Source organism: Pteropus medius, unplaced genomic scaffold, assembly GCF_902729225.1.
Source record: "Pteropus medius unplaced genomic scaffold, Ma_sr-lr_union100, whole genome shotgun sequence".
Lineage (NCBI taxonomy): Eukaryota > Metazoa > Chordata > Mammalia > Chiroptera > Pteropodidae > Pteropus > Pteropus medius.
In genome coordinates this window covers 495899-516635 of record NW_024344371.1, presented here as the reverse complement: position 1 = coordinate 516635, position 20737 = coordinate 495899, and the positions used below count along the sequence as shown (strand labels likewise).

Below are 20737 nucleotides of genomic sequence, written 5' to 3'. Positions count from 1 at the left end.
TCCCCCAGATCAGTCTAGCTCCTTCCATAGCCCTGTGGTAGAGTTCTATTCCGTTTCTTCCTGGCCCCAGGGGCCTGACATTTAAAAAGACTTCCCCAAGCTGTGAGCTCATCTACATCGGTGGTTCTCAGACTCAGCTGGAGAGCTTGTGAGAACCATTTCTGGGCCCACCCTGAGAGCTTCTGATCCAGTGGACTCTGGCCTCTCATGTCGCATAAGCTCTCAGGTAATGCCAAGGGTGCAAGAGCCGTGCATCGAGACCCATTGTTCCTTGAGAGCCACAGGGCCACCTGATGTGATTCTTTCCACCTGGAACACTCTATCTGTATAAATATTCACCCCTCAAGACCCGGACACATGCCAGGTCCCTCACAAAGCCTTCTTGGGACTCTCATCTAGAGAAGTGCTGTCCCCTAGAAATAAAAGGTGAGCCACAAATGTGAGCTTCATGTGTTATATTAACTTTTCTAGCAGCCATGTTTTTAAAAGAAGAAACAGTTGAAATTAATAATGGATTTTATTTAACCCAATATTTGCTAAATTTTTATCTTTTCCACGTGTCAGTAAAAAATTATTAAGGTGATATTTTACATTCTTTTTTTTTTTTTTTCGTACTAAATCTGCAAAACCCAGCAGGTATTATGTCCCTATGGCACATTTCAGTGCCGACTGGCCACCTTCCAGATGCTCCCAGCCACACAGGCCAGTGGCTGTCGCATTGAACAGCACGGATGTAAACGTATCTCCTCTTCGCTCCGCATCCCCTCGGCCCTCTTTGAACACCTCTCCGAGAACACACATCACTTTCTTGTTTCTATTGCTGGTCTGTTTGCAACTCAAAGGTGATGGTTGTGTTTTCATGCTGCAGTTGTCTTTATTCCCCTGAAGTGCTTAGCGCCGGCCTGTGTGTAGGACGTGATCAATGAATATTGGCTGATGAATGATGAATGAAGGTAGCAACACATGAATATAGCGAAGCCAGAGAGCCCGTGGTAACATCTGACTTTGAGGGTCCCCTCCCAGTTCCTGTGACATTTCTTTTCTCTGGTTCATGTATGGCTATTAGACCTTTGAGGACAGAGTAAATTCAAGTTTTAGACTCTACCCCCCACCCACCCACCCAATAAGTTTCCTGTTTCACTTTGCTCTTCAACTCAGTACATAAAAAAAAAAAAAAAAAAAAAAAAATTTTACAGGAGGGCCCAGGAAACAGGAAAAATAGTTGTGCTATTGGTTTCATGTTTGGGGAAGAACAGGGTGCTCACTATCTCCGTGGCACTTGGCGTGAAAGTAGGCTTTGTTGCTGGAGACACTGCTCCCATTCAGGGCCTCCTTGGCCAGCTGCTGAGAGCCGGGCTGTGTTTTGACAGACGGGCCGAATGCAATGCAGACAGTTGTTTTAATTTCCAGCCAGATGCAGACATCACTCACACAGAGCCCGAAATCCAAGAAAGGAAGGCCGGGCACTGGGCTGCTGCTCTCAGGCCTCAGCGGGCAAGTGAGAGGGGGCTGGCGGAAGCCCACCGGGAGGCTGGGGTTACAGACACCCTGAAGAGCTGAGAGTCCCAGGCCCGGAGAGGCACACTAGGAGAGCGTCTGGCAAGCACCTGTCAGAAAGGTGCTTCTGGAGGACGCGCAGGCCATGAGTCAGGCAGGGGTCAAGGTTTACTCCTGAAGGCGATGTGGTATCTGTGGCTGGTGGCGAAGGCTGGATGTTATCTTTTAACTGTACAAGTTACACAGGACAAAAATCATCAACAGCCTCAGGGAGGAGTTAGGTAAACTGTAGGAAACAGAATCTTGAATGTCAGAATTGGGAGGACTAGTGCCACCTTCCTCTGAGGGCACAAATCCTTTCACAGCCTCCGTCACTTTGACTCCACTGACACTTCCCACTGATGGGAGCTCCTTCCCGAAGCGAGGTCCGTTGCATTATTGGACAACTCTCTCTTACTTCTGTAGAGCTTTCCTGAAACTTTTGTCCCATGAGTCTTATTGCAGCCATGCTGCTGCCCTTCGAACACTGGAAAACAGCCTCCACGGCCTCCTTGAGGTTCCCCTTGTTTGAGCTAAATAAACATCCTGGGTCCAGCAGCTGTACCTCAGATGCCACGTCTAGGTCGTACCCCATCGTGACGTCACTTCTGGGAAGGGTGTCTGGTCGAGCAACACCTCTCTCGGGGCTGGCTGCAGACCTGAGCTGGGAACACCCCCGTGTGGGGCGGCCCCTCTCCATCTGGACGCTGTGTCCATTACTGGAGCCGGTGAGCAAATTAGACCCTCCAGCTAGTCCATCGCCCTGGCAGATCATGTTGGACACAGAGCCAGCCCCAACCCTTGGCTCTGTGACACATGAGCTACTTCAAATCAGGTATCCTCCAGCTTCCACTTGAACTATAAATTTTTAAAACCAAATTGCAAGATTTTACACTTATCCTTTCTGCATTTCATGTTTTTATTATTAACGGGTGGTTGGGGATGTTTAAAACTGATCATGTCACTCACAGAAAGGCCTTGAAATACAGAATGTTGAGTATTACGACGTGGTAAGAATGAGGGGGCCACCGGCAGAGGAAAGGGAGGCTCCCGGGGCTGGTTCCTTTCATCATCTGGCCCCTGTTTACATCCCAGCAGCCTCATGTCTCACCTCACCCCACCCACGGTGCACCCTGCACTTGTGTTACATTGAACTCGTCCGTGATGACTTTTGCGCATGGTAATCTTTCAGCTTGAAATGCCCTTCTAGGCCCACTCTTTCCTTGAGTCACCTTTACTTTCTTCCTCCTGACAGATCGAACTGGGCACCCCCTACTCTGAGCTCCCAAGGCCCCCAGGGCACACACGCCCATCCCGGACACAATAGAGAAAGCTCTCCGTTTGTCATTACCAATTCCCACCAGACCTTGAGCTCTGCGGGTGGCAGGCTTGTGTCCCTGTTTCTCTCTCATACCACCAGAGCTTGCACACAGTGACATCTGATAAACATTTGCTACATGAGCGGTGTTAGACTCCATCCCGAGCCTCTCAGGAGGATGCTATGAAGGTGTCTCCATCAGATCTTTTGTTCCCCTGCCAGAGGCAGAACACTGTGCTGCTGGACCACAGGTTGCATTTACACTTGAGTTCACATAGCCGTAGGTGGGGGACCTCCATGCCCTAAAAAATGAGAAGCCATTCCCAGCCCAGCAAATGTTTCTGCAGCCCAGCAGCCTCCTGCCCCAGTCAGCAACAGATACTGAGGGCATATCAAATGGAAGGCTTCAATCTCCTGATGCTCTCGCCCAGCCTTAATGTCACACACGCTGGGCAGGGAGGGGTGAGTGACGTCCAAACAGACCCAGCTCTGCCCTGCAGGGCCCCACCTGGGAGCCAGGGGGAGTTGGCAGGGGCCGTACTCTCTAGGGGGCAGGAGCTCGATCTGCAAATTCCCACTTTCCCCAGCAAGACCGAATCAGACAGGCAGCTCATCTCTGTGGATGTTCCCATTTAGCCAGACTTTCAAAGGATGGGAGATTTACTAGAGAAACTGAATGCAGACATCAGAGAATGGGATAATTGGATCCAGGTGGTATGTTTGGTTGGCTGTAAAGAGATTGTGCCATACGATGAATATTAGTTGATAGGAAAAGTTTCTCCTTCTCATCCTTTTTAAATGTTTTCTGTGCAGGCAGGATGTCTCAGCCCAAGCCCAGCTGAAAGCTCTTCAGAGATGAGTTGGTGGCACGCAATAGCCAATTAACAGAATTAACCATTTTCAGCACTGGCATGAGCAAGCCCAGCTCTCACGAGGACCTTAGTGCAGGCGGAAAGACGCTGGAGGTTTTGCTTCCACCTCTGGGAGGGCGAGAAGCCTTGGCCTGGCCACCTGAGAAACACATTCCGCTTAGCCATACCTGCCTGTGCCAGGCGAAAGATGAGAACATTGAGACCACTGATTCCCACCACCCCCTGTGTCACCTCTAGGGGCAGTGACAGTGCAGGTGGGGGTAGATTATAGATAAGTCTGGACACTCATTGGTGAGGTGTCACTATTCGATCTAACCGTGCTCCTTCCTCTCTCTACCAGATCACCAGGGTCCCTGTGGAATCATGTGAACAGTACACGACTTGTGGGGAGTGTCTGAGCTCGGGGGACCCTCACTGTGGCTGGTGTGCCCTGCACAACATGTAAGTTTGGGACCGTTCCAAAAGGGGACCTGGAATGCAGAAGACCAGGCACTTTCCTGGGAGTGTCGATGAGGGAGGTGACAGAGGTTTGCAGGGAGAGAGGAATTTTCTTCTGAGCCGTAACAGTAACTCCAGTCATGGTTGGAGCGCTGAGAGCCGCAAGGAGCAAGGCGGGGTGGGCCTTCCTTTCGGACGAGGTGCCTTTGCCTCTCAGTCTTTCATTCCACTTCCAAATTCTGCCCTCCCAGCCGCTCTCAAGTCTGTATCTTGTCAGTGTGGGGGAGGGTAGTGGTGTTGGGAGAACTCACAGGGGAAGCTGTAGAATTTCTAGGTTTCCCGAGAACCTTCTTGGTGCAACCTGAACGGGGTGCCTCCCGCCACGAGTATGCAGATGGCAGTGCACTGGAGTTGGGAGGTTTGGACTCCGGTTAGCTGCTGTGTGACCCCGCACGGCCCACTGACTAACCTGGGCCCCGACTTCCCCATCATTCAATAGGGATAAGACCTACTTTGCAGGTTAATTATGAGGATCAAATGAAATAATAAACGCTCTGGAAATCAGGAAGCCCAGAATAGGCTACACAAATAAAAATAATTACTAGGGACCCTGAACTCTTGAGAGGACCCTTCTGGCCTCATTATTTCGTGATTCCAAGAAGTCTGCATTTCACTCCAACTGGCCTCACATCCCAATTCAGATACATCCCCTGCCATTGAATACCTGCTCAATACAAATGCAGAATTACAGTAAACTTCCTCATTTGAGGAGCCCCTGTGGGAGAGAAGACTCAGAAGGCAGGAGCTGGCTAGGAATTCTGTTTCCCAGTAGAGTTGGATACTCCATGGCTCGGGGCCAGCCAGCGAAGCATCTCCATGAAATGTGCCGGGTTTGGGTTTGGGGCGGAGGCGGAGGCGAGGGCCAGAGTTCAGGGGCCGCTCAATAACTCTTGGCTTCCAGCCTCTGCAGCAGGTGTTGGGAAGGCTCGGAAGGGAGGGAGGGAGGGAAGCAGGCGCCTCACAGTTGCAAACTCTGGACTGGATTTGAGCCCACAAAGACTGGGTTCCCTGCTTGGGTCTGAAGGAAAGAGACTCCTCAAAAAGTTTTGCAAAAAATGCTCTCACGAGAACCCAGAGAGTGAGCACCATTTATGTCAGACAAATGATAAAGATGCTCTGTTGTGCCCAAGGAATGGACAAGGTGGCTAAAACTGGGTTCACTTCAGTGAGGCTGACCTGCTGGCCGGCGGGCTCTTACCTTAAGAGGATTTCTTTCTCTGAAGAACCCTGAAAGCTACCTTGGGCTCCTTGCAAAGTGTCCTGGGCTACCGGCCCTCTCGCTGGGCAGTGAGCATGTCCAGCTGTACCACCCACTCCCTGCTCCTGCCTGCCATGCCCACCCAGCTTCCGGTGTAGGTGGTATTTCTCCCTTACAGAACACACCAAAATTATAGATAGGGGATTGTCATTTATTCAACAGCAAGGACATCTACATTCCCCAACTTGTGCTAGTGCCTGCGAATCTGTCCACGCTGCCCGAGTCTCCCGGGGCCCCCAGACCACCCGTCATCCTCCTGGTTGAGATCAGCTGTGGGGACCAGAATGACTGAGTCGCAGCATCATTGTCTCAGATTTCCTCTGTCCTCTGAACTCCTTATCTACTACCCTCAGAAACTCCCTGCTCCCTCTCCATCCAGCTACTCTGCCTGCCAAGAGCACATGGGGAACAGTCTTCTCGTTTACACCCTGAAGTTTCTCCTCTTCTGGTCACTCGTTTTCACCATCCCCCTCCGCAGTGCCCTCCCCCCTGCGACCACCAGCCTGCCTTGGTGAGGGGGATGAGGTGACAGTCCCATCTCCAGCTCGGGGCCCACATGCTGGACTCTAATGCAGGCAGAGGGCTGAGGGAGATTGCTAAAGAGCCTCTGGGTCCGGGGAGATCTGAAACCTTCTGTCTCTTCTGTATGCCTTGCTCTGGCGAGTGTGTTATTGTCTCCAAGGCTATTTATCTCCGTTAGGGCTGTTGCCATAAATAGTATGATAAAAAAGAGCCATTTCAGTGAGTCAATGAGATAAAGGCTCCAGTCAAGAGCTCACTTTAGAGCTATCTTAAGGATTCACTTAAACCTCCATAATTCTTTTCTTTGACAGCATTCATATTTAGATCCATTATGTGCCTGGGAAAGAAGAGGGGGAGGGGCTGGGCGGAGCTCGAGTGGGAATCACTGCCCGACTGTGGCGTCTGGTAGTGTCCTGTGGCTGTGGGAACACCAGCGTGTTCCCCTGTGACATAAGTGGCAACCAGGTGCTTCCACATGTAGGAGCCACCGTAGCCACCTGCCACCATGGGCAGAGGAGCCTGGAAAGAGAGATAAAGATGTTGGGAGAAACAGCCACACAAGCTTTCTGACAGAGGCAGCCCTGGCTGCAACTCCTCGTCTGTCTCTCTCTCTGGAGGCATTATTTCACACCACAAACATCTATTTAAAATGTACCATGTGACAGGTAGAATATCTCAGTGAATAAAGCATGGTCCCTGCCTTTGAAAAGCTATTAATCCAGCCACAAGATCACATGTACACTGTCCCACACAGCCAAGACCCTGTCCATATTTTTAAATATTCCTGGAAGACAATAATATTAATAATCATCATTAATATTAATATTATTATTATTATTATTATAAAGGCTAAGAAGCCATTGTCTAAGCATTAACTCGTTTAATCATTACAGCAGCCCTACGAGGTGAGGTGTTATCCTTACCATTTTACACTTGGGAAAACTGAGGCACAGAGAGATTAAGTAATTTGCCCAGGGGGCCACAGCCAGTAGACAACAGATCTGGGTTAGAACCCAGGTAGCCTGGCTCTAGAGTTTATATTCTTAGCTTCTTGTGTGCTGCTTCTCAGGTTCCCCAAGCTTCCCTCCCTGCTCATCGAGCAGCCTATATAAATGCTAACTATCTAGAACTATGCTTTATGTCTAAACAACACCCCTCGTGTTGGGGATTAACCCCACTTCCTCTTAGTCTGTCTTTAACTGTAATAGAGAGCACGTGGGAGGCACTCAACCTTCTGGAATAAAAGATAGTCTTAATGAGAAGACCAGCCGCTGGCCTCGGAGCCACAAAACTCTCTTACTTACCCCTGGGGGACAATGGAGCCAAACAGAAGGGTCTCAGAAGCCTGACCTCTTATGAATCTGTCTGTGGCAGGTGCTCCCGCAGGGACAGGTGCCAACGGGCCTGGGAACCTAATCGATTTGCTGCCAGCATCAGCCAGTGCATGAGCCTGGAGGTGCACCCCAGCAGCATCTCAGTGTCTGAGCACAGCCGGCTGGTAGGTAACTCACCCCAGGGGACGATGGTGGGAGCGCTGAGCACACTCACGTGTGGGTGGGTTTTTTTAACACTCGAAAAAGTATCAGTAAATGGATTGTGCTTTAAATGCTCCAAGGAAAGAAACTCTGTTTACAGAAAACCCATGGCGACTCCTATTGTAAAGGGCATAGTCATCCTCCATACTTCTTGCCAATTCATCATCCATTGATCTGTTTTGTAAACCTAGATTTTGCATTTAGTTACAAACATCTACAATATAATGCAATCCAATAACAAATAACACGTTCTTCGGTACATGCTGTATTTACGATCTTCCACCGATGCAGTCTCTCACAGAGCTAGGAGTTGCCTGTGTGTGTGTCAGAGAGAGACAGACAGACACAGAGACAGAGACTGAGACTTAATTCACAGTGTGTGCTTAAAGAGAATATTAAAGAGAATAAAATAGTCCTTAACCACCTGTTGAAGTGCAATCCAAAATATTTCATGTCCTCAGGCTCTGCACAGTTATTTCATTCTGAAGGTTTTATGAGCATTCACGAATGTTAATTAGTTAATGAACCTTCCAAGATTTCCATTCATTTATCCCCACCGGGAGGTTTTGGCTCCCGTAGAGCTTAGGGAACAAACAGCAGAGTTTGTACCTAAGTCTCTGGGCCCCATGGAAACGAAACTGGGGCAGAGATTCAGCAGCAAGCAAATGTATGGGGAGGCGAGGTGACACCCATTGTGACTGGGAAACCCGCTACTAATAAATACTGCAGAGGAAGATAAAAGGAGACCCACCTACAACATGGCTCCCAACTTGGAGGCCACAGGGCTGTCATCACCGTGAACTCTTATGGGTCCTCCCACTGCCAGAGGGAGCCAGTCACATTTATTGTTTCAAATACCACTTAGACTTTATATTGTGGTAATTGAGTTCAAACTCATTTTCGAGTGCACTGAATTCAGAGTAGCATCTTGCCATTAAATAGTTTCTCAATCAACAGATTCTTTCTATAGTCTAGGGTATTTTTGCCATTCAAAGGAGGGTGTTCAAATTTGAAAAGGCTGGACACCACTGGCCTAGGTCATTGGAACCTCTTATAGATAACAGCTGACGTCATCCATGCCATTGGTGCCCACTTCCCTGCTTTCTCTCAGTCCCTAAGTGCCTTGTGAAGGCACCGCCCTCCTTTAGGGGAGCTGTGGGCAAGCAGGGAGCCCAGGAGGGAGAGAGAAGCATGAACTCTAGCAAACCCATCACCTTTGATAAGCAGCCTCTGAGAGCGAGGTCAGCCAGGGTAAGGAACTAGCTGTCCTCCACCAAACCGGTGATCTCCTGGGGAACCTCCAGATTGATGACATTTACTCTCCCATGAGCCAAGGCTAAGGGCTTGTTGTGAAGGGCTCAGCCCATGATTTGCTTTTAAGTTTGCATGGTTTCATGTCAAAATGAGCTGGACCTGGGATGGATTTTGGTACCTTTCCCCCTAGTGTCCCTCCCTTCTCCCCACCTCCCTGCCCACTGAATTCTAATGCTGGACAAGACTGAAAAATATAATATTAATAAAGACATTGACCCTGCACACTCTGGCAGCGCTACTGGAATTGTTCAGTGTCAGAGCCAGAAGATCACCTTCACCAACATCCTTCTTTATAGATGAGGTCGGAGGAGATTAGTGAGCCAACAGCAACGGCAGGGCCAAGCCCAGGGGTCCTGAACCCCCTAGGGTTCTCTTCCTGTGGCATCGGCCCTTCACTCCTGAGCCTCTTCGCTCCTCCCACAGCTCAGCCTGGTTGTGAGCGATGCTCCAGATCTCTCTGTGGGCATCGCCTGTGCCTTTGGGAACCTGACAGAAGTGGAGGGACAGGTGTCTGGGAGCCAGGTCATCTGCATCTCACCTGGGCCCAAGGATGTCCCTGTCATCCCTCTGGATCAAGGTAAGAAGTGTATGCCATGAGGGTCACATTAAGGGCTGCCCTACCAGGAGTGTCGGGACTAGTGTACATAGGGGATGGGGGCGACAGGTACCCGCACCGAAGTTGCCTGTCCAAGTCTCGCTGTGCTCAACACCAATATGGATGTAATAACTTGAGCTTGAAAGCAAACTGTCATGCCTCAAAGAGAAATTCAGGAAGACAGAGATCCCTTGCTTTTTTGAGGGGTTAAGCCTGTGTAGCGTGTAAAAGGTGTTTCTAGACCCCCCGTTCTCTTCCAGAAATGGCAGTGGCTTCGGCCATTGGTTTTCAGCGGGGTTCTCTCCACAAAACTTTGGTACCAAGGGGTTCTGGCCTAATACTCTTAAAAGTCTTTCAGTAATTGAACTTGCCGGACCAAGGCAAGGGGCTCTGTGGGACCTGACTGATTTCTTCTTCCCCAAGTGAGGGTATGAATGAGGATGTCCAAGTCTCAGTGACAGGCTAGCAACCAGCAGGACGACCGGGACTGTCTTGGGAAGCGATGATTCTGGCAGGTTCCATCTATCATCTGAAGCCTGCAGTGGCTGAATGATTCACCCTCAGAATCTCCATGGGGACCCCAGGTTGTCACCACCCCCTCTTTTTTTCCAGACTGGTTTGGGCTAGAACTGCAGCTGAGATCCAAGGAGACAGGGAAGATATTTGTCAGCACGGAGTTCAAGTTCTACAACTGCAGTGCCCACCAACTGTAAGTACACATCAGGAAGAGCCCTGCCCTGGGGCTGGATATGGGTGTGGGTCCCTCTAGGCTCCAGTCATGTCCTGTCCACCTCACAGTCTGCCTACGGCGCCTGGCACGTCGTCCGAAACAGAGTACGCTCTCCATAAACGTTACTTTTCAGTTCTATCCAGTTATGGTAACCTGAAAGGTCATGACTCTCCATAGCCTCTGATCTCATTCAGGCTCCCTTGCCTGCCCCCGGACCCAAAAAAACACCTTATCCCCAACTCTTAAGCTAGGGCAATAAAAAAGGTCATGTCCGAGGAACCATAAGAAAATTTCTCCATTTTTGACCAATTGGTGGTGGCTTTGAACTTAGAGATTGACAGTGAGTAGAGTTTAGACGTTTTGTCTGTGACCAAATGAACAGGGACTCAGAGATAGGAATCAGCTGTGCACACAGTTACCCCCAGAGGAGGGACGGGGGTGGGGCGAAAGGGGCTGGGCTGGCAGGGGGACAGGGGACTCTAATTCCACTGTGGTCCAAACCCAGCCTTCGACTTTTCAAAGAGGAAGGGGAAACCAGTCCAAATCAGCAGCCTCTAGTGGGGCTGAAGCACGGCCCAGCTCTCCTCACCAGCCATCTCCGACAGCAGATTGCCTCCCAAAGGATGCCCACAAGCTCTGAGATCCTACAGCTGTGCTGGAAGCTGGGAGCATTTCTTTAGTAAAAACCAGGGACAGAAGTAGTGGAGAGACCCATATTTAGTTTCTGCTGATCCTCTTCAGAAGAGAAACTGAGACTTCTTCCATACAAACTGGGAACACTGGCCACAGGACCAATGACCTTGGATATTCAGGAAGGAGAGAGGTTACACAACAACTCCATACCGGAGGGAGCAGTAATTGAGAATATTCTGTGGACTGATCCTTACCCTTACTCAGGACAGGGACAGCCTGAGTTCTACAAAATAGGCAGAACTCCAAGGCATCCATTCTGTGAGGTCCAGGCTGGGGTACAATGGGCATCCATGTGGGAAGAGTCTGTTTTCAGCTAAGCCTGAAAGGACTCTTCGGCCCTTAAAATAGACAAACAAGCCGTTCCTCCCTAGTCTCCACTTCTCTGATCTTGATTTTCATGAACAGAATCACCTCCTAGAGTTCTAGGGCCTGCATTGTAGTTAAGGAAGGAGACATAGCTCAGACATAGCTCAGACATAGCTCTGACATAGCTGAGCTCCATTGGGACAAATCAATAGATGTGCTGAGAAAGACAAGACCGAGTGGTAAAAACGGCCTGCGGGGAGGCGCCAGAGCAAGGAAGTAAGTGGCTGAAGTCAAAACAGACAAAATTGCCCACTAACCACTGCATTCCAATCCCAGCTGGCCGTGTTCTGGGAAATGGAAGCATTTGGGGAAAAGAACCTCCCAACCTCCTTCGCAAACTCTAGCACAGTGGTGATGGAATCTGTGGTTTGTGAGAGCATCCTCATCTCCATGGCAGTCCAGTGTGATGTCACTACTTTCAACCATGTATTGATTGCTATGGCAACAGAGATGCTGTCAGGTATCCTTGACAGCAGATTCCATTATCTTATTGCCAAAAACTATCTTACCTTTCTCTACTCTTGGCTTTAATGGTAAAAAGTCACAGAATCAAGTTCAGTCCTCCCCTTTTAATGTGGTAAACTGAGGCCCTCACAAATTAAGCGCTGCAACAAAGTTCACAAAATAAGTCAATGGAAGAGCCAGGCTTAGAACCCCATCTCATCATCCTTGGTCCATTTTCATTATTTACTTGGTGAGTCATAAAATGTTAGCAAGAATTGGTCAATACGGCCTAAGCTCAGAACTGAAATAATTCTGGGAATATCCAGAAGGGGTTAAAAATGATTGGCATGGGAGGAGATAAAGTGTAGATGGGCTAATTCACCCAACACACCATGGCATATTAGCCAATGACCCCCTGGATAGAGCCCCATCCACCCAAATGTAATGAGAGCCCCCACCAGGTGGCGCCAGATTTGCAGACCAGGTGGCGTCCCTTCCAGGTTGTCTTGTGAAAGACTAGGCTAGGAGAGCCAGCAAGGAGCAGGAAGACCAACCCCACCTACGAAATCCATTTCCATTATAACGTTCTGATCACACACAGAGGGTGAAAATAATACACAGCCTGCAGGTGAAAAGGAGAAAAGGAAATGCTCATCTTGGCAAGAAATGCAAGGCACACACGTAGCCTATTGCTACCTATGCTTGGCTACTTGGAGAGTGGGCCAGAGTTACCGTTTAATACTGTTTACCGCCCCCACAAAGCCCAGTAACACAGGGGATATGAACCAATTGTTAACACTCAAATGTGATTTAAGAGTTTGAAATAACAGGTACTTGAAAATAATACATTTAGCAATGTATTTTTCAAAACTATTTCCTATACATTATCTTATTTGATGCTACATGGCCCTGTGGAGTAGACAGGAAAGTTTGATTAGAAACAGATGAAGAAATTCCAATTCAGAAGGTGAAATGACTTACTGAGGGTGACCCCAGGGACAGTGGCCGAGGCGAGGCCTGGAATCAGATCTGCCCAATTTCTATCCTTGTACTTTTTTGTCTGTTCTGTCTTATAAGTGGCGGTATGCTGGTAAATGTTTAACCAGCAGCATTCAGGAAAAAAACAACAACCTCAAATGTAGCATTTGCCAATTTCTATGTTGTAAATATTCCCTCTGCGGCCGATTTCAAACTATCAACATGATGCCAACCCACTTGCAAAATTCCTGAAGATGTAAATAATCGGCTTTCATGAACCGATACAGGCCAGCTCTAGCACACCACTGCTTTATTCCCGCTCTGGACTCATTTATTTTTCAATTCTCTTGTCCCATGAGTACCTTGGAGGGAGAGAGAAACCACAGTTCTCGGTGCTGGGGAAATGGCCCAGGGACCTACCCTCCTGAGAGTGAGACTAGGACAGCAGACTCCGACAGGATGCCTGGGCTACCTGGTGCCTTGCCTTCCCTCTCTGCTCTGTTCTCTTTGCCTCTTACTGTGTCCGTCTTTGCAGGTGCCTGTCTTGTGTCAACAGCGCCTTCCGCTGCCATTGGTGCAAGTATCGCAACCTCTGCACTCACGACCCCACCACCTGCTCCTTCCAGGAAGGCCGGATCAATATTTCGGAGGTAAGCAGGGCTCACCTTGGCACGGCAACGTTCCCAGTGGATCCGAGTGGCCTCCGTTTTCAGATGATCAATCCAACAGCTCCGCCACCTCGGTCTTCCAGAGAATCTACATGTTAGAAAGCCCTGTTATTATAAAGCTCAAAAAGTGGCAGGAAATAACTCAGAGGCAGAGAAGTGTGCTGTATCTCCTAGACTTCTAAGATTCTATGCATTCAAAAGCTTGAGGGTTGAGACTAAAAACTCAGAGGAAACATATCCAACCAAACAGACCCCATGGTCTAGAATAGTGTAGTGAATGGCATTTATTCTTTGAGCCTAAGCCCTTTGCTTGGCTGCAGACATAGTCTAGTTCAATAGAACATTCACTCTCAGCCGTTCTTCCATGCCAACCTCTCTTCCAAGTATAAAATTCAATGGTTCTTTGACTCTGATGTATGACTGCATGGGTGGCCTTATAGAAAGAGAGAGTCAGCTGGTGAAAAGAACCAGGCCTTGCTAAGAGTCCCATTTCATTATATAGTCAATATTTCATCCCGAAGGTCTGACCCACCTTTGTAATCAACACAGTGAAAAAACTTTGTTTCTCTTTCCAATGAATATTCCATCCAATGATTATTCATTGATGTTGGCTTTTTACATATTCACAGCATACCTTAGGACAAGGAGCCCTGCTTGGTCAGTTTCCTTCTTGTGTCTAATGTGTTTCACACCCCAGGGTGACCAGTTGGTTGGGTTTGAACAATGATAGAGACTTTATGTATTCATACAAATGCACATGTGCATATACACACATCCCCTCTTGTTCCACTTTTTAGAAAACCCACAAATGTAAATAAGTGACAGAGTAGCATTTGCATTTACTGCTGTGACCTTTCTATGCACATCTCCCTCTTGCACTGGTTTATTAGCCCCTCGAAAACAAAGGCTATAATCTTTAAATCCTCGGTGTCTTCTTAGTGAATGTAGGATGCATTCATGAAAGAATGGACAAACCAATGACCGCTTTGCCCAGATGCCATTGGTAGGAAAAGGTTCCTTGGATCTACTTGTCTAAGAGTTCAAGAAATAAGAGTTTCATGTGTCTCCAAATCTTGACAGAAGTGCTGCTTGCTTCCATGGATAAACATAAGAAAGTAGGACTTGATATACATATATCAAATTATCACAATTTATATCTTAAATATCTTACAAATTTATTTGTTAATTATACCTTAATAAAGCTAATTTTTTTTTTATTAAAATAAAACGAAAAAGTAGGCCTTGAAAAGTTTCCCAAACAAAAGCTCGTGGCTTTGAACTCTTAGTTTCTGAAGCAATGTCTGTTATATTCAGCCAGAAAAATGGAATTTGCCTGTCTTGGAAGAGAGAAACATAGCTCGTGCCCACAGGTGGCATTTAAGGCAGACATTCACAGGTACCTCAGCATGATGGAACCAGCTATTTAGTGCCTTGAAAACCTTTGAGAAAAGGATTTTCCTGTAGCCAGTTGCTATGCTTTGGCATAGCTGACCAGAAAGCAGCGCATTGGTCTTGATGGACCCTGGAAATTCATCCCAGCCCTGGGATTCTGGAAGAGTATGAAACTGCTTTCAGCCCTATCTTCTTGCTCATAGGAAAAGCAAGAGCTGAAGGTACGTAGTGGGGCCAGTGGACCCAGCTTGGGAGCTAATAGAAGAATGACAGAGGGAGGCAAGGCGGGCCAGGAAGAGCAGAAGCCACGGGGAGACGTGCTCAGAGTAAAGGCCGGCCAGTGAAGGGCCAAGGTAAACAGTCTCCAAGACTGACCTTCGCAGTGGCCCCTTCTAAACTTCTAAGTTCCTTAATAAAATAAATTGAGGTGGACCACAGAACACAGAGAGACAGGGTGAAGTGCAGATCTCAACAAGAAAGAGCAGCTGCTGCGTTTTCTCCTAGGGGCTCCCCCTCGGGCAAGAGAAACCCAAAGCCAAGGCTGAAAGCGCCCGCAGCTGGAGTGAGGGCAGGAGTGTCACAGAGCAAGACAAATAAACTGCCTGGTGTGGAGGCCGGAGGGCTGAGCCCAGAAGGCTAATTGGAAACATGCGAGCCTCTCTCGTGCCCTTTAGAAGCCACTGGAACACAGTTCCCTCTCAGCCAGAGGGGTGAGATCAGGCATTCCAGAGAGCTGGGCCTGAGAGATGCTATTGCCCGCACCCCCTCACCCCCACCCCACACACACAGAGTTCAGGATTGAATTAATATGGAGGCCTGGGGGTAAATCCAGAGGCTTCCTAACTTCTTTTAGTTTCATTTTCTATCCTTAATGTCTGCTCCCGGGGGTGGGAGAGGTGCCTTTCTCCGCCTAGCCCATCTTTCCGAGATGGAATAAGACAAACTACTTACTGCTCTCTTTCTGCTAATATGCCCCGACCCAGGCAGGGCCCTGAAGGGCGGCGAGGGGACCTCAGACTCCATCTGGCTCCCGATTTTTCTGCAGAAAGGAAATAGGGCGTAGGCCCCCAGCAAGGTTGCTAGGGCCACTCTCTCAGCTTCCTCCAAGTACTGCTTTACTTCTCAGCCACTCACACATCCCAGCGGATAGCTCCCAGGCGCTGCTCTCTGCTGTCCGAGGCTCTGCTTTTGGGAGCCCCATTCCTTAAAATGTGGGGAACAGCAAAGGTGCACGTGTCCCGCTTCAGTGAGGTTCCCCTGACTCTATTAGATAGAGTTCTACCTGATGGCTTCAGGTTATTCTGGGGACTAGAAATACCTTAGGTGCTTCTTTCGGGTTCCTAGAATATCTCTTTTACACTTCCAGTAAGGCCTCCCTAACCTTAAATCAAAATTTTATGTCTCTCTACTTCCTAGAAACAACATATAACTGATTGCTCCATTGATTTACATAGCAACATTAATGTGTCGCATTTGTAATTCTCTCGCACATGTGACAGGAGTTCTCAGAGCGTATGTGTGGGGGTGGGGGAGCGGCAGCAGCAGCATCACCTGGGAACTTGTTAGAAATTCAAATTATTGGGCCCCATCCCAGGTTAGCCTGAAGATTGAGAACCACTGACATATGGCATCTCAATTGATTCTCGCAACAGACCTGCGAGAATTACTTTCACATAATTCGTATTTGACATATATAGTAACCAAGATGCTAAAAATTTAGGGCGTTTGCCTAAGGCTACAGAGAACTCGGGAATCCAAAAAGGCTGAGCACAGTATGCTTTCTGCAGAAAACCAGGGCCAGTTAGCTCATTCGTCTGCGCGGCCACGGCCACACTTGGGGACCTGAGATCAATCTGGCCCTATGCTGTTGATCGTGAAGGTTCAAGATGCGGAAGGACCAGCACAAATCCATCTCCACAGATGGAGAAACTGCCCACAGCAGATGGGTCAGTAGTGCCACGTCCAGACACAAAGACAGCTAGCACGTGAGCTAAATCTGCCTACTTGTTTCCAGAGGGCTAATGGACCAGTTCCACGCTTAGATGTGACAACAGAGAACTGCTGTGCTGGAGTGAATGCAATTCAAAAATAAAAACATTAGTAGCGAACATTTATTGAGTGCTTATTATGTATGCAACATTTATATATATATATATATATATATATATATATAATGGTATTTTTTATATGTATATATATATATATCTACGAAATGGATTGTATTACAGATGAATAAACAGATTTAGGTACATGCACAGGAGAAATGTACAGTAATATTAATACATATTAATTTCAACATAGTTTCATATCCTGCTTTCATGCAATCTCATGTCACCAGGTTTCACTGGCCCCATTTTCTAGATGAGGAAACTGAATTTCAGTTGAACCATCTCTTGAGCTCTTTTAAGGTTATGAACTAAACCTTTCCAAACTGCTCAGAGCACAGCAGGTCTCTGCTGGGACCCCCAAAATCTCTGCCTTTCTGGGCTGGATCAAGCTGTGACATGGTGTTAGCAAGCAGTATGCTCGGGAGTATGTATGGCTTTCAGCTTTAAAAGCTCGTCTCCTTCCATGGCTAAACCAGGCCTAGTGCGATGTAGATACATAAATATCTTCTTTATGCCCTGTCCCAGGGGAAAGATAGAACTAAATAAATCCGATTAGCTTCCCAGGATGCTGGCTGCTCTCTCTCTTTGAAGTCCCGTAGGTGAAGATAATGCCATTTTCACATGGGAGAAGTCGTTTCAGAGGGCTGAAGGGTCCCCAGCACTGAGGGCTGGTGACGCACAGCTACACAGGGTGGCAATGCAGCCCTAACTCGTAGGGCTCCTGAGCCAGAGTCCTGCCCTCCTGGTGGTTGTGTCTCCTCCTCCCAGCCTCCCCCCACCCCTGGGATACCCAAATAGAGCATCTGTTCACCTCGATGGAAACTCAGATGGCCACTAAGGAGGTGATGCTGCTGCCGGTTGGCCTGGAGACAGAGAGGAATAAGATGACCTAAAGAGGTCGATCAGAACGCAGGGCGCGAGCAGCACCAAAGGGCATTTTAACCCCGTCAGCGGCAGCACTTCCGTCCCTCTGTCGAAGCACAGCATGATTGTTCGCTCCCTTGGTCTTAGGACAGGAACTGTGTGTGTGTGCACACATATGTATGTGCACACATGTGTGTGCACACACTCACGAAGGCAAACAGGAAGTGGCCTCATTGCAGCCGATGAGACACGTCACCTTCCTCAAGCCTCGTGGTGTTGAAGTTCCAACAGCCTGTCACTCTTCTGGGCTGCCTGCTCTTTGGCAGCCGCCTCAGCCCTCACCACGGCATTTCCACCCAAGACTCACTGCCCCCCCCCCACCGTGACTATACCCACCAGAGCCATCCCGCAACCCACAGGCCCCATGTCTCCCTCTGTTCTCCAGGAAAAAGAGCGTGGATCTGGGCACAAACCACTTAAATCTGACTCTCTTTGGCCTGAGAGAAACAGCCAAGTACACAAGCAAAACATAAGACATCTTGTCTACTGGGGCAATCTTAGAGCCTGTTTAGGCATTTGCGAAGCCCCCAATCATTGTCTTTAAATTAGTCCCAAAAGGTCTGAAACAGCAGGCCTTGAAAAGTTTTTGTAAAATTTTAGAATCTCTAAAAAAAAAAAATTAAAACGAAAACCCTAAGAGTCCTCATAAAGTCTCTTCTTATGTATGATGCTTCAACCTCCATACTGAACCAGACTTACCCCAAGCAAAGAGATGAGGATGTGTACACATGTGTGTGTGATATTATATATAAATATATACATAATAAAATATGTATAAAATTATTTTTTGTGTGTGAAAGTTAAAAATGATTCTACAATCTCATTTACTAACCCAAAACATCACACTTCCAAAAGCACATCTTTAAGACTATTCAAATTTGAATTTGTTTTCTGGTCTCATTAGAGATGAAGAACAACTGGTCATCATTTATAATGTGCCAACCAGTTCTAAGTCTAAAAATCAATCTCTCTCTCTCTCTCTCTCTCTCTCTCTCTCCCTCTCTCTCTCTCTCTCTCATACACACCCTTCATTATATCTCAGCCATATTTCTAGTCTAAATTAAAATTCTAATTTATTAGATTTGATGGAGATTTTTTAGCCACTAACAGAAAATAATATCTCCTTTTCCATGGGGTGCTTGTTTCCCTAAAGTGATATTTATGTTTTTTCTTGGCTATAAATATATAAAAGACTCTGTCAAGAGTATTCTCAGGGAATGAAAGCAAAAGAGCAGTAAAGAGCAAGTTTCTGAGCTGGCAGCTTGAGTGACTGGCTTCTGAACAGAGACCCATCTGTTCTGGGGTTGATCCTGTCTCGTGTGAAAATCTTGCCTGCTTGGTGTCCTCAGATGCAGTTGGCCTGCAGGCACGGGACAGCATCAGTGTCCCTGGAGGTTCATTCAGGTCATCCTAGATGGGTTCCTATGGGAAGTTTCGCCTGGACCCAGCTTTCCACAAATCTTCAGCTTCCTTAATAGACACAGACATGCCAATTTGATAATTGTGCGACTCTAGAAACAATGACCATTTCCAACCCCAGCTTTGGTAATCAAACCCCTTCTCAAGTCTATTAACGTCTAGAAGTCAGGGCTTTCCCCTTCTCTGTGAAGAATCTAGAGAGTTGGGTTCTAGAAGAAAAGTTAGACACCTTTTTATCTGTTACATTATTTTCTTATTTTTCATCTGTTTTCCCACAAACAATGACCAGGTGTCCACTACATATCAGAAACTGGGATAGAAACTGGGGACACAGAGGTGAATAAGGTGCAGCCTCATCCTCAAGGCTCACAGGCCAGTGAGGAATACGAGCCAACAGGAAGCTGCAGTTCTGAGGGCTAAATGTGACCACGGGGAGAACATCCATAACCAGCCTGGAGGCCAATGCAGGGGAGGGGTCAGGGCCAGCTTTCCAAAGAAGGAGATGCTGAGTTTGTAAACTAATTAAGAGGTAATTGCTAAAGAGGAGCCAAGCGGGATGCCAGAAGAAAGATGGGCAATAGGAGTGAGTTTTTCTGGTAGAGGGAAAAGCATCTTCAAAGGGCCAGAGATGGATGAGTAAGGGGTGAGTAAAGATGGCCTCTCAGAACTCATGTTAGGCTCAGTATGGCTGGACCCTGGTACACAAGAACCACAGGGTAGGAGGTGGGCAGGGGCCAGGTCTCGAAGGGCTTGCACCTGAGGCCAGAGAAAAGAAGTGACTGCCTAAGTCCGCATTGTATCAGAAGCCTGGCTTTCCCAGTTCCCATCGAAGGCTATCTATTGCTCAGCATTGCCTGTGTAACTTAAGGCTTCTTACCAGGGATGGCCTCCCGCATTAGCAGAGGGACAGTTTACTGTTGGAGGCTGCCCGCCTCCTTGCAGGAAGTTGAACAATCCTGCCCCGCTCCCCGCCACCATGGTGGGGGCCACTTAATGCCAGTAGCACCCTCTGCAAGGTATGCAAACAACAGCAACCCCCACACAGTCCCAATGCGCCCTCTGAGAACCACCACAGAGGCAGGAGGATGGGGAGAAAGGCGCCTCCTTCCAGAGTTTCCCTAGCTGATCCCGGGAGACAGGAAATGATTGTATGTGGAAATGTCCTCACTGCCAGAGGCTACTGGGCTCTGTCTTCCTTGGAGAAGGAGAAAATGGGCAGGGGATCCAGGCTGTGGGGAGGTGGTAATTTGACTTCTGATTGAGAAACAGCATTTAGGAACAGAACTGAAGAAAATCATCTCTCAATCTCTCCCCGCCCCCTCTCATGGTCCTTCCCAGAGCCCCTCCCCACCAAGTCTTTTTTTTGGTTTTGTTTCCCATTGCAGTATTGCTGGCAGGGCTTGATCCACCTCCTGGAAAGCCGCTCAGTGGGGCTGGGAGCTGGGGCTGGGAGCTGAAGCGGCTGATAACAGAACGCCTGGGGCAGGGACAGTGTGAGGGGGGAAGGGGAGCTGGAGCTGGGGAACAGATGAATGAAGCTGAGAGGTGGGGGTTCCAGGTTGGGGAC

At 48.2% G+C, this 20737-nt stretch overlaps 1 protein-coding gene across 3 annotated transcripts in view; it reads left to right on the top strand.

Moving 5' to 3' along the window:
• The window catches only part of PLXNA2 (plexin A2), a 199625-nt gene that overhangs the window by 123710 nt on the left and 55178 nt on the right, over window positions 1-20737 (top strand). For all 3 annotated transcript variants that reach the window (XM_039870289.1, XM_039870291.1, XM_039870290.1), the window contains exons 5-9: window positions 4067-4167; window positions 7379-7502; window positions 9277-9430; window positions 10061-10157; window positions 13195-13309. In XM_039870289.1, the coding sequence (XP_039726223.1) occupies window positions 4067-4167; window positions 7379-7502; window positions 9277-9430; window positions 10061-10157; window positions 13195-13309 (591 nt within the window). The remainder of the gene's footprint in view (window positions 1-4066; window positions 4168-7378; window positions 7503-9276; window positions 9431-10060; window positions 10158-13194; window positions 13310-20737) is intronic.